Source organism: Alligator sinensis, unplaced genomic scaffold (genome assembly GCF_000455745.1).
Source record: "Alligator sinensis unplaced genomic scaffold, ASM45574v1 scaffold1416_1, whole genome shotgun sequence".
NCBI lineage: Eukaryota > Metazoa > Chordata > Crocodylia > Alligatoridae > Alligator > Alligator sinensis.
The window spans coordinates 108,742-122,370 of NW_005842714.1; the positions used below are offsets into that span (position 1 = coordinate 108,742).

At 46.3% G+C, this 13,629-nt stretch overlaps 1 protein-coding gene across 2 annotated transcripts in view; it reads right to left on the reverse strand.

The window, feature by feature from the left end:
- Positions 1-360: 360 nt before the first annotated feature.
- Positions 361-13,629, reverse strand: part of HMOX2 (heme oxygenase 2) — a 31,323-nt gene continuing 18,054 nt past the window's right edge. For both annotated transcript variants that reach the window (XM_006034248.3, XM_025216219.1), the window contains 5 exons: positions 10,822-10,953; positions 7,140-7,257; positions 6,222-6,713; positions 2,535-2,655; positions 361-617 (listed from right to left, as the gene is read on the reverse strand). In XM_006034248.3, the coding sequence (XP_006034310.1) occupies positions 493-617; positions 2,535-2,655; positions 6,222-6,713; positions 7,140-7,257; positions 10,822-10,910 (945 nt within the window). In that variant the 5' untranslated portion in view covers positions 10,911-10,953 and the 3' untranslated portion in view covers positions 361-492. The remainder of the gene's footprint in view (positions 618-2,534; positions 2,656-6,221; positions 6,714-7,139; positions 7,258-10,821; positions 10,954-13,629) is intronic.

Sequence of the window (13,629 nt, forward strand, 5' to 3'; positions counted from 1 at the left end):
AATTCCCCATTCAAGCCAGTTCTAAAAGAATCCTCCCAATGTCACAGGCCAAGCACCTCATTAGTATGTATTGAGCCATGCTCCACTGGATGCAGCAAGATATCAAACTTGAAACTTCCCACCCCCACCTCCAGGCTCAAAGACATGGAAAGCTAATTGTTTATAAACTTCTGACAGCATTGGGATAGAAGCACGCCCAGGATATAAACCTGCATCAGGTCAACAGAGATTTTGGCTCCAAGATGCTTAACTAGAATTGCTGCGCTACATTCTTAGCTCAGAATCCCAAGTAATTATATGAATTATTAGGTATGTACCACTCTGTTTGGATTACTATTTATATGCAGATAGTAATAGGCATTCACTGAAGATTCTGGTTTATTATTTTCTTACTTAAATCCTGCATTAAAAACTCCACCAATAGTAGGGGAGCAGTCCCAAAAAAGTGAGTGCATCTTCTGCCAATGGATGATGCCATGTAATGTCACTCCGTCACATCACGTACCAGGCTGCAACTCCTGCTGCCATGGCGATGCAAGCTGCAAGAATGAACTGCATGGTAGGCTGCTTCAGCATGGCCATGGCAATATGGTACGGGCAGCTGGCATCCCCTTTGCCTGGTGGAAAGGACAGAAAGCAGTTAGCTTATTATGGTCATTTTATGCATCTGCATTATTAGGGTGTGTGGTGTACTCCACTTCTATGCACACACCAGATAAGTATATCACATAACTGCATAACAGTACCAATCTCAATTTGTTGCTTACTGTCTATATCAGGAACGCTCAACCCCTGGCCCATGGACCAGATCCAGCCCACGGCACAGTATCATCCAGCCTACGGGGCTCCCCATGGATCTGGAAATTTAGTACAGGGGAGCGATGGAACAACCCCTCTGCTGCCAAATTTCCAGACCTATGGAGAGTGCTGGGCCCTGTGCACTGCACTGAGCACCTGATTGCAATGCACAGGGCCAGTGGAGGTGGTGCTGGGTCTTGGCATGTGAGAAGCAGGAGGGGGGTGGCGCTGGATTCCCAGGGTCCAATCCCGGTGGATGGACACAGGAGATGGTGCCTAGCCCCAGGGCCTGATCCAGCCTGTGGACAAGTCCTGTGCCACACATGGCCTATAAAGCCAAAAGGTTGAACGCCACTGGTTTATATAGTAACTCAGGCTATACGCCTATCAGTTAAGGGCATAACTCCCAGCCCCACTGTCTACATTTTAACTGAAGCACAATTAGGCCACTGGGAGATGTTACACTTAAGACGTGGCTGACCTGTGAATTGCACCATAATAGTAATCTGGTCACTCATGCAGGCAGTTAATGGTGTGACAAAACAAGAAACTGGCCACAAAAACATTCCACAAAATCCGTAATATTTTTGCGACAGTTTTCCATTGCACCTAAAAATTGAACGTAGGTCAGGGTAGCCCTGCAATCTGATGCCAGCTGCATGGCAGGGCCTGGTTGATAGCTTCCCATGTTGTACCCCGCTGTTTTTATGGTGCTGAGTCAAGGGGAGCTCATCAGCAGGTATGGAGCGTCAGGTAGCAGGGAGCTGCAGGGTTCTTGGCATCCTGACAGGTTGAAGGCCTTGTCCTGGAGCTACAAAACAAGACAACTGACACATCCTGGTTATGGGGGACCTGGGATCTAGAAGTTCCCCGATTTCAGGGTCCTGTGTACCGACACCTTTAAAAACCACAGGTACAGCAGAGCTGCACATGCAGTTTTCTGAAATACCCAGCACATGGGGACCCCAGGATCAAGGAATCTCTCCTAGATCCCAGGACCTTGGCACACCAAGATCTTTAAAAAAAAAAAGAAAAAAAAAAAATCACATGTGCAGCTAAGCTGCACAGAAGATTTTTGGATACCTTGGTGCACAGGGCTCTAAGACAAGCCCCAGTGTGGCCCTAGGGCTGGAACCCAGTCACAGACTCATACCAGGCTGCAGGCACTCAGATACCAACTGCCAGTACAGGGAAACCCCAGGACCTCAATCCCAAGCACTCCCTATGCTTGACAAGCAGTAATGGTGCAATTTGGTTCTGAATCTCAGTCTCAACAATCATACACAGCAGAATGCACAATTCTAGTATCAGGGATCAGATCCCGTTGCACCATTACATGAACATGTGCTGAGGCCTTACCTGTGCCCGAAGTAGGAAATGAAAAGCAGCAATCAGAGGACTGCTCCTGGATGCCTTGAAATTCACAAGAACCAGTTTCATGGTTGCTATTCCACTCTTTTAAAGCTTTTCAGAGCATCTCTAAAGTTGACTACTCAAAGCCTTGAACATGAAGGGAGTTGGTCAACTTTGTGGCTGTTAATACAACTCTGACAGCACTGTAAGCTTTGCTCAGTATGTATGAAGACTTGTCAGTGCTATATACCTAGTGAACATAGCTTATGTTACATTCATCTAAGTGTGCAGACTTTTTAAAGCCTGGGCTTTCCATTTAGACAGGGTATGCTGTATAACAAAACAAAACAAAACAAAACCCCCCCCCCAAAAAACAAACCCACCTAGTTTTGTGGCATAGTATGGGCATTTGTGCAGGTCTCCTTTCCCATCATGTACAGGGAGGCCTCCATCTTGGGCTTCTTCTGTTAGCAGTGCACCAATCTTGTCCAATTCATCAAACACCTGCAGGGGAAAAATTAAGCCTCAACATGAGCTCCCAAAAATTACTTAAATGAGGGGCCGCTCCAGAGGAGGAGGAGGATCTCGCATATAGTGGATCTCGGTTTCCAGGTAAAGGAGCTCAGATCACAAAGTAAAAAGCTATGGGCTACCATTTTCACAAGTGACTAAATTGGATGCCCACTTCACTCCTTTAAAGGGTGAGCACCCACTCTAAGTTACACCCTAAGACGAGAACCAAAATAAAAAATCACTAAGTCACTTCTGAGCATCTTGCCTGGTGCTTTGCTAGCTGTCTGCTTTGTCAATTTAACTGGGCCCTGTCCACTGTGTATCCCACCAGCAACAGATTCTTCAGCTGAGATTCATTCTATTCAAGACTATCAAACCATAGGGTATACTTGCTTGTCTCCTATAAGCTGGGTTAGCGCAGCAAGGCTAATCATATAATCCAATCACTTTTCCTCCTGAAGTCAGTGGCCCCAGCAGCGCAGCTGGCAAACAGGTCTGCTGCCAAGGGCCATTTTCAACATTTTCAATCCCTTTTCAGATCAGCCCAACTGCAGCACCAGAGTTTACTTTTAGTTCAATACCAAGTGAACTGCCTGATCCAAGGTGCAACGCCAGGCACTTTGATGCTGTCTGGCATTTGACATTCCCTTGATGCTCCTTTGAAATGGCACTATAATAATGCTCATTAAGCAGATTAGCTGTCAACATGGGCAGACCCCACCCTAACTAACAGCACCTACAACTGTTGCCTACATGTCACCGAGATTCATGAAGACTGATGGGCAGCTCCTGCCACTTCCTACAAAGCTGCAGGGAGCAGTGACCTTGGAATTTCACAGGCTCTACTTTACCAGGTTTCTAGACCTCCTTCACTTAAACTCGATCCTACACTTAATTCCCTAGAGGGTGGGAAGAAATCCTGTTTAACCTCTCCCCCAAGCCACATAAGTGCTGAAGTTTATTCTCCTCTTTTTGGTGCAACAAGTAGAATCAGTCACACAAGGACACATCCCCATGGACAATTCTACAGAGCTGTGTATGGACCTAGACCCTTATTCCATGTTTCATTACACTATAAGCTTAGAACAAACTCTAAAGCCTACTGAATAATAGCCAGGTTTGGAAGTCCCTAAAAAGCACTGATTGTCCTCTAGTACAGTAGTTGTTCTCAACCTTTTTCCTACCAGAACTTATTTGCAAAGATCCATGTGGCCTGTCCTGACCCACATCCCCCTGGCCCTGCCAGTGCCCAATTCCCAGTGTCGTCGTCGTTGTGTGTCGTTCCCCCCCACCCCCCGGTTGGCATCCCTTACTCTTGACCCGCAGCTCCCCACTCCTCCCAGAGGAGTCCCCAGCTACCCCTGTCCTGTCCTGCTCAGGCCAGAGTATGGTGGCTGCAGTGGCTCTGGCTTATGTGGGTAGCAGTGGAGTGAGTCCAGCCTCAGCATGGGCTGGAGGGAGGAGAGGCCTGGGGCTGCCAAGCTGCACCAGGCAGCCTGGTCATGGCCCCTCCCACCCTCTGAGCAGCATCTCCCAGCCACCCCACCCCCATGAGCATGGGCACCAGCCCTGGTGCTGCCAAGCCAGCCATGCAGCTCTCCCCTGCCTTGTACCCCCACTGGAAGTGGTAGGCGCCTTTCTGCCATCCCTCTGCCCTGCCACAGCTCTTGACCCTTTGAAATATTCTTGTGACGCACTTTTAGGTTATGACCCATGGGTTGAGAAATGCTGCTCAAGTACATTACACCATGGCTGCAGATGTTACCATTTTTACTTCCCTTTTTTTTTTTTTTTTTTAAAAATGATGTGTCTTATTTTGTTTATTCCCAGGGAGGGTGAGTGTCAGATGGAAGGAGAGGGGAGAAAGGGTGCTCTTTTTACAGTTTCTTCAGAGCTGGCTGGACCATGGGAATGTAACTGCCTCTTTGCAAAATCTTTCCTGCTTGATACAAGTCCAGTGATGTGTGTTGTTTCTGTTATGAGGTTTCACTGAAGGTGAAATGCCTGCACAGCACCAAGCATGTTTTGGAAGTTACACTCATAGGACTAAAAGGTCAGAGCCCCAGGTAAGATACTGCAGGGCTAAGATTCTCTCCCATACAGCTGCAAATGCTGCTTTCAGCATTGCCAGGCTCCTTTGCATAATCTAGAGAAAGAATGGGGCACATCCTAGTAGCCAAGTCAAAATAGCCTTGTGTATTAACAAGTTACATGGAGCTCTGCTGCTCTGGATGGAAAAGTTGTTCCTAAACTGCTCTCTGCCAGACATGTCTGTGGGTGCTCTCAACCTCCTGTAAATGCATTCCTCCATGAGTGACTGGTGCCTCCTCAATCTGGGGGGGCACCTGCAGAAGCTGCCCCCAGCACAGACTCTGTTAGGGGGAGCACCAGTCATACCAATAGCATCAGTGTTGGCCGTCAGGGGGGACACCGGCCCCTTCGGGGGGGGCATGTGCACCCCCTACCAGTCACCTATGCATTCCCCGTTGGTTCTTGCACTATACCCCTCAAGCAGAAAGCCACAGGTGCTGCTGCTCCTCCTCTGGAATTCTGTTGTAGGCAAAGGGCACTCCCTCCTGACACAGCAGCAGGGGAGAAGAGGCCTCCTTTGAACAAAGAGGAAAGCAAATTAGAACTCCAGCAGCATCTGCTGTGTTAGCCCCTGGCTCTCCAATCCAGCAACTCCAGAGTGCTGCCCCATCCCCTCCTTTTTAATTTTAAAAGTAATTTCAGATAAAATAAAACCAGAAAGCTCAAGTCACGATTACAGTTCCACTGTGCTCCGAGTCAACCACTGTATTAGATAGGAATCTCACCTTTACCTGTGGCAGGTGAGGGTGCAATACCTTGCAGTTGTGTGACAGGGTTAACTGGGTAGTTTTAGGAATAAGCTAGACAAGGATTTGTCTGGGATGATCTGGATAGGGATGATCCTGCCTCAAGCAGGAGGTTAGACTAGATGACCTCCAGAAGTCCCTTCCAGCCTTGCTTCTCTCCGATTCCACAATTCATGCAGAAGTGGATACGGTTTCAATACTACAGGCAAGAACGTATCACCTAAGTGGGACAAAGCTGCTGGGAGATTTAGCCTGAGTTGCACTTTCACTGCAGAGGGAAGCCAGCTACACCTTTGTTTTCTTTACACAAATTAAGACGGTTCTGGTTTTCTTGCCTGGCTGCCAACTCAGGTTAGGAGCCTTTGAATTAACTGAGTATACTGTACATCAGGCATTTCCTTCACACTTCAGCATCAGAACAGAGGGCTGGCTGCCTCTAAATACAGATATCACAACAGCTCTCAGCAGCTCCAGGCAAGATTTGGATCCAGTTGTGGTGCATGCTGTACATATGAGTAGATACATTAGGCCTAATCTTTATTTCCTGTGTAAAGAATATACAAGCTTGGCTCTTTACTCCTCCTCTGAGTTGCCCTACTCCTGGATTTAGCCAATGACCTTAGTTCTACACCATCTAATAAAGAAAAAAGCCTTCATGAATCTCAGAACTAGAAGATGAAAGCAGCACAGCCTTATTAAGCATAGACAGATGCTTGGTACCTGCATGTTGAATTTAAAGGCTGCATTGGCTTCCTCCACAATCTTCTCCTTGGTTTTCTTGTCCAAATCCAGGGCATTCATTCTTGCCCTGTAGAACTGCTTGAACTGCTGTGCATTGGAAATATTCTCAAACACATAGAACTGGATCCCTTTCCCAGAGCTGGGTAGCTTTAGGGCCCTCTGGGCCACCTTTTTCAGCACCTGCCCCCCTGACAGGTCCCCCATATAACGCGTGTAAGCATGGGCCACCAGCAGCTCTGGCTCATTTTGCCCAACTTGATGGATTCTATCCACATAACACTTGGCTGCCTCTGAACACTGTATCTTCTCTTTCCAGTCTTCTCCATAAAAAAATTTCAAGTCTTTAGCCAACTCTTTTTTTCGATGAAGTTCCAGAGGGAAGTAGAGAGGTGCAAATGCTGGATGGTCCTTGTTGTGGTCCATTTCTTCTTCCAGGGCAGAGTAGGTGAAGTAGAGTGCTACAGTTGCTAGCTAGAAGCAAAGCATAAACATACATGAGAGATCAATTGCCGGAAAAAAATGTCTATTAACATAAAGAACCATGCCTGATGGCAAATTCTTCCCATATGGACTTGGCCTTTCCCAGCATATGACCCAGCTGTGAAGTACTCTTGAAGACAAATTGTAGAAACCCCACTGCTCGGGACACACCAGGACAAAACTATTCTTGGATTCTCCTAGCACGTGATGCAGTGGTACCTTAATGCCACGTAGGATTCTATTAGCCTTTTTTGACCTAGCATTCTCATCTTGGCTACAACCCTACCCATATAACATCATACCAGCCAATTTTCTTATTCGGACTTAAGAGAATGTCTTCAATTTGGCATGAAGCTTCCAACTCTTTTCAACTGGACCACTCCTTTGCTAATGGAGCGAGAGTGGGAAGGTGCAAACCTTAAAGAGCTCCTTCTTGATCCGTCCTTTCAGGAAGTCTTTGACAAACTGAGTGTTCTCTGCACGATCATGGGACTCCTTGGTCCCCTCCTTTAGCAGCTCTGAGAGATCAGTGGGACTGTGAAGAACAGAAAAAACACATATGGGCGTTAGACCTGGATCATGCCCTAAGACGACTGTAAGGGTCTTAGATATACCCCAAGAACATCTGCACTATAACAGACCATATGTTAGAGCAAGTTTGGCCATTTCTGCGCTTCAAACAGGTCCTACATTAGGTCAGTAGAAACAATGAAATCACTGCTTGACACTCAGTGGTACCCATCATCCAAAACACATTTTATCCCACTGGCACTAATTAACACCCCTCTCAGGACAGTTATCACCTAGCTTGGAGTACAGCCCCCAGGTTGCAGAAGCACTGGGTGTTCAGCTAGCCATTTCCCCTATTGTGTTTTGTATGGATGTGGTGGCTATGATATTTTAGCAGTGCTAAACGATAAAGTCTGAGAAGAGCAAAACAGACTGCAACCAATCATAGCTTTACAGAAGATTGCCAAGCACGCAGCCAGAGAAAGTGGAGCAGTACATCCAGCAAACCCAGGGCTGCCATATCTAACAGGAATGTTCAACTGGCATTGCCTGTTCAAAAGTCAAGCATGAAGATGAGACCAGCTCATAGAGGATGCTATTTATACCCCTAGGCCAGAATGATACAAATTCACATTCTAAGAAATTTCCTTCCCCTCCCCCCCACCCCATAACAGGATCTTTTTCTGGGAACAAGTGCAAAGAAGACATCTAGTTTTCAAGAATCCAAATAATTTTCATTTCAGAATTAAAAAATAGCAATACCTGTCAAAAACTGAAAGACTTCATTGAAACAGCTTAGGAAAGTCATCATAAAGAATTAAAAAGTTATTTTCAGGACAAGAGAATTTGTTAATGATTTGTCATGTGTTATTTGCAGGTACAGAAGCAACATGCCTACTAACCATTCTACTGAACATATTTCAAATGAAATATGTTTAGTGAAATAGAGCCAGCTTTAAAGCACAGAGCAGCATCAGCAGAAAGAACGTACTCAACTCCTACATGTCATTCAATTTGCTCTTCGTAGAGAGACCATGAACAAGGCAGGCAATTATGGTGACATTTCTGTCACAACTGCTCCAAGGGGTAGAACAGCCTCCAGTTGGACTTGGCTGTGGCTTTTCTGGGCTGGATAAGAAATAATAAATAATCTAGAGATGACAGATTCCTTGATGTATTTCAGGCCCCTGGCTTGTGATTTATCAGCTCAAGATGTGGTCAAAAGGGAGGGGGGTCCTATGCAAAACTGGTTTAATTCAACCTTGAATGTCCAACATCTTGCATTCGTTAGTAGGGCCCTGAGAAAAAGTTGGGATTTTGTGGACTGAACGGATACTTTGAAATTAGCCCCACACCGCTATTTTTAAGCGTTGCAAGCCTATGCCAGAAAAATGTTCAAAAGTGCAAGTTTCTCTTTGCAGACTGGCAGTGTTCCAGGCTGCAAAGGGAAACCTGGGGTTTCACAGCATTCCAGCCTGCAAGCGCCTGCTGGGGGCACAGCCAGGATGCAACCGGATGAAGCTAAGTGTATAGGGAGGAGGAGGGGAAGAGGTTTTGGAGGACCAGGGCATGTGCTGCCTGCCATAGGTGGCAGAATGTCAGGGCTAGCGGGGCTTATCCCCCCAAAACTTTTCACAGCAGCTGACGACAGCAGCAGTACCACTGCACTGCCATTTGACAGCACCCGGCAGTGCTTGGTGCGCAGCCACTACTCTGCCGCTGCTTACAGTCACAGCACATGCCAGCCCCACAACAGCCCCGTGGGAGGGAGAGGTAGGGGTCACGTGGGGCTGAGCCCCTCGCAAATATTTCCCCCCACTGCTTGGTGCCTGCCCCACACGTGGCACACAAACAGGTAAAGTATCGTTTTTCACAGAATATTCACAGAACTGCCAGGACCCATTTGCCAAGACCAGTGGTAGTTCTGTGAAAAATGATGCTTTACCCACACACGTGCTGCAAATTTTCTAAAATAAATCCATGAGTTTGTCAGGGCCCTATTCATTAGGGCTAGAAACAGGCCAATATACAAACAGACATCTAGAAGGCCTCTTTCTCAGTAGCACAAAACTTGCTCATGCATTAGTACACCATGAGATCTTGGATTTTAGTAGCTATGACACTTATCCTTAAGCTTATTTTTTAAGAGTTCCAGAAATTTTTCTTTTGCTTTCAAGGCCTGTAACTAGTCTTTTAAGAAGGCTGCTAGCTCTCTGGGTGTAATGATATTAGAAATATGTAAGTGTTTACCTATTTTAATGGCTGCACTTCTTTATGATGTGGTAGAAATAATACCTGCTGGTGTGATATATAAAGCTGTTCTAGGTAATATTTTTTTTGCACTGACCTGCATAATTGACTAATGGATAATACCAGAGTTCATTCATCTCGTGCCAATTAAATCATGCCACTCACTCTATGATGTATTCAATATAATTAGCATTTCTCTGCTTAGAACTAAATTGCAGGCAGCTTTGAAGCCATAAAACCAATAGACTATTTGTTGTTAAAAAAAATAACAGACAAGTTAAAATGAACATAGAGTGATCTGTTTACCAAAACTAATGCAAGTTTCACAGGATGAATCTCTTAATTCAGGTTCGTAAGTCCCCAAGTCCCATTCTCGCCTTGGCAAACACTGGTAGCAAGCTTACCCTCCTCTCCTCCCGTGTCCCTATATACAAGGAAGTGAGAAACCTTAAACTTCACAAGTTGATTTCAGGAGGAAGAATAAACGGCAGGATGTATTCAGGTGTAATATGGAACATATTCCAAATCATCAGATTCTAAGAGGAAAGACTAGAGCACCCTACTGTAAAATGATGGGTAGAAACACTTATTATACTCCAGGAGATTCCACACAATACCTTCTTTCCTACACATTACAAAAGGTGAAGTGGGGTGGGTACCCCAGGACAAGCCATGAGACTCATCATCAGTAAAGAACTAGATGGCTCAAGGGATCAGTAATGTTGTCTAGCCAGTAGGCTTCCTGTTGAATCAGTCAGACAGTCACAGCAAGTCACATTCTGCAGCTCCTCCTGTGACTCAGTCTCCCTACCTGTCAAATACAGAGCATGACACTGCCTACATGAGAATTGGAGCTAGTTACCCCTCAAGCAGCACTGTACTGAGGCAGCTATACCAATTTCTGTCCCGGAGGTGGCATGTCTAGAGCAGCATGGTGGTATCTCAGCAGAATGCTGTGGGAAAATTTGGGGAGCTGAAACCATTCCTCTTCTCCAGTCCTGGCCATTGCAGCCTAACTGCATCATGCCCAAACCACCGGTTGGGAAACAGTGGAGGAGATAGCTGTGTGCACCCCAGGAAGATAGGCAGAATGCTGTATTTCACAGCTCAAATACAACTCAAGTTCTCATTCTGGCTGTTCACGGATATCTTTTCTCCTAATGGGCTTGTAAGAAGAATAGGATAAAAACATGCTCGCATTCCAGACTTGCCTGCAGAACTGGAGGAAAGAAGACAGCAATATCATGTCTGCCTTTGACCTGCTCACCTGAATTTCCTGCTAGGAAATGTATAGTTCTGGCTGAACAGTTAACTGTTCACACTTCCCAAGAGGACTCACCTAACATCATTTTCTTCTTCCATTTCTTTGTAGTGCAACCCTTCTGCTTCATCTGCTCCCTCTGAAGCCTCCATTACATCAGACAACATTGCCGCACAGCCCCAGTCAGTCCACCGTTGTCCTCGACTCACCCTGTTTGAAAACAAGAAGCATCTGTCAATGTAGTTATTCCAGCAATATTTTAGTAAATGAAGAACTGATGCAACACCTTAATACAGGGGACATTTCCTAAACCATGAGGAGTAGGATAAAAGAAAGGCACTAAAGGCCGCAGGTCCTTGAGCTGGACAAGTTTTAACTCAGATACTGGCAGGGATAACTGACAGGCACGCCCCTGACAGTCTCACTGTGTCCACTCAACACATACAGCATTACCAGTTAATGATCCAGTTGCATCTTAGACTACAAGAAGTCCCTGCAGCTCTAAGCAAAGTAACTGACAGCCTCAGCTCAGAGCCTCACATGCTGTATTAGAAGCAGGAAGCACACTGATAACCTGGCAGCCTTGGGTACAGAAGAAACCAATGATTCATTGTACAACCCAAGTCAGCTTCCCTCTCAGGGACAGGTGTCAAATGAACAAAAACAGAAGCCTGAAATATTAACTGCCTCCATACCACTGTGAGCAAAACAATTTTTCCCCCACCAGGATTGACGGAGCAGGGTTTTCCAAACAGCCTTTCTTGGGCTGTCCCACCCCACACCTCTAAAGAGCAGTGACCTGCTCATGAAGCGATTTCATTTAGGATGACCCACTAAGACTATATGCAGCATAGAATCTCCTGGCTAACAGGTGCCAGCAGGCTATTTGAAAAGCTGCAGATAAAGCAGCATGCAGAACAATAGAGGCAGTGAGCAGGACTAGAAGTCATACATGTGACTTATGACACCAACACCTCGAGTAAGCCATTTGGCCACTATTACCTCATTCCCTATTTTATGAATGAGAAGATTCAGTGTATAGATACACAGGTTCACTGAGGCTGAAAAACATGTCCTTTTTGTTGCAGCACTGGCTGTGCTGGGATGTGTTCAAGCACAGCTGATCTGCTTTGCTGGGTGACAGATATTGTCCATTGTCCTTCAGCGTTGGACTCAATCCTACAGGACAACTCCAACCTGGGCAAACTGACTTGGGGCATGGCAGCATGATATGCAAGTCCAGGGAATCCCCTGCTGGGGGATTCCTGGGCACACTTCTGCAAGTAGAGAACCTGGGAAAGCACTCCCAGGGCTTCCAGGGGTATGGAGGATTGAGCCCCTGAACACCCCTGAAGACTAATTCCTGGGGCACATAAGATCCGGCCCCTGAACCCCAAAGAACCTGCCAAGGGCGGCTGGAGAGCACAGCCAGTTCCAGGCTGCCCACACTCTGCCATCACAAAGCAAACAGAAAGTATGCAAAATAGCAGCATAAATTAATATCACCTTGGTTGTGGCCACAAAATTAGGCATCTGTGGCACAACAGAGCATGGACATCAGCTTGTTTTTGCTTTGTGCCCCCATAAAAAAATGTTTACGGCAGCACAAAGGCAGCATCTGTTTTTAGCTTAAAAGTTAAAGATGGCAAATCAGGAGTCAGATGGGCACAGACCAAGCTTCCTACTTATTTACAAAGCATTTTCCTGAACATATTCTGGCTGACCCCAGCTGACTTTCCTGCCCTTTGGGCAGGGGCTGGACCAAATGATCTTGTGAGGTGCCTTCCAGCCTTAAAGTCTATGAAATCGATGTTCAGCTTGCGGAAAAGGTGCTTAAGAGGGGAAATAAGAGCAGTCTTCAAATACTTATCTCTTTGAAGGACTACCATAAAGAAGAGGGAAAGCATCGTTTCTCTCACTGCAGAGAGGAAGATGCAAACCAATGTTCTGAAGTTGCAGCAAAATAAACGTAGATGGGCTATCTAGGAGTCTTGGTTGACCACAGCCTCAATATTAGTCTACAGCATGATTCAACTTCTGTGAAGCTGCATGTGGTTTTGGACTGCATCAATAGAAGCATGAGGTGCAAGTCATATGAGGAGAATCTGCTCCTTCACACAGAGATCACCTTGTACAGGAGGGATCATGTATAGCCATCTATACCTGTGGTCCAGACATAGGTGGAGTCCCACCAGGTCTCCATTATCCCTATGAGATCACATTTTTGCTTAGCAGAAGGGCCAGTTCTTCCCGTTTGTTCCCCAAAACATGCCTAGCTCCCTCAGACTCTCCTCATATGACTTGCACTCCAACCCCCTGACCATCTTTACTGCCTGTCTCTGGATCCTCTCTAACTTCTCTACCTTCTTTTTAAGAGGTGGAGCCCAGAACTGCATACAGCACTCCAGATGAGGCTTCACTAGTTCCAGGTAGAGAGGCACTATCACTTCCCGTGTCTTGCATCTAATGCAATTGGGGAACTGAGGCCTCGACAACCTTATGGCCTGGCTTGATGGCTGGGGAACCGGCTCCACAGTCGGACCCAGAAAGTGATAGTTGATGGAACTGAGTCAACATGGTGCATGGTTACCAATGGCACCCCCAGGGTTCAGTACTGTACTCAGATCAGTACTCTTTAATATATTCATAAGTGATCTGGATTCGGGTGTCAGAAGCGGGTTGGCCAAGTTCACAGATGACACCAAATTATGGGGAAGTGCGGTCACACTAGAGGATAGGCTGGGGATTCAGGCTGACCTGGACAAGCTAACAAGGTGGGCAGATCAAGACTTGACGACATTCAACACAGACATTCAACACAGCAAGATGTTCCACCCTGGGAGAAAGAACCCACATCATACGTATAGGCTTGGCAGTGCTACACTC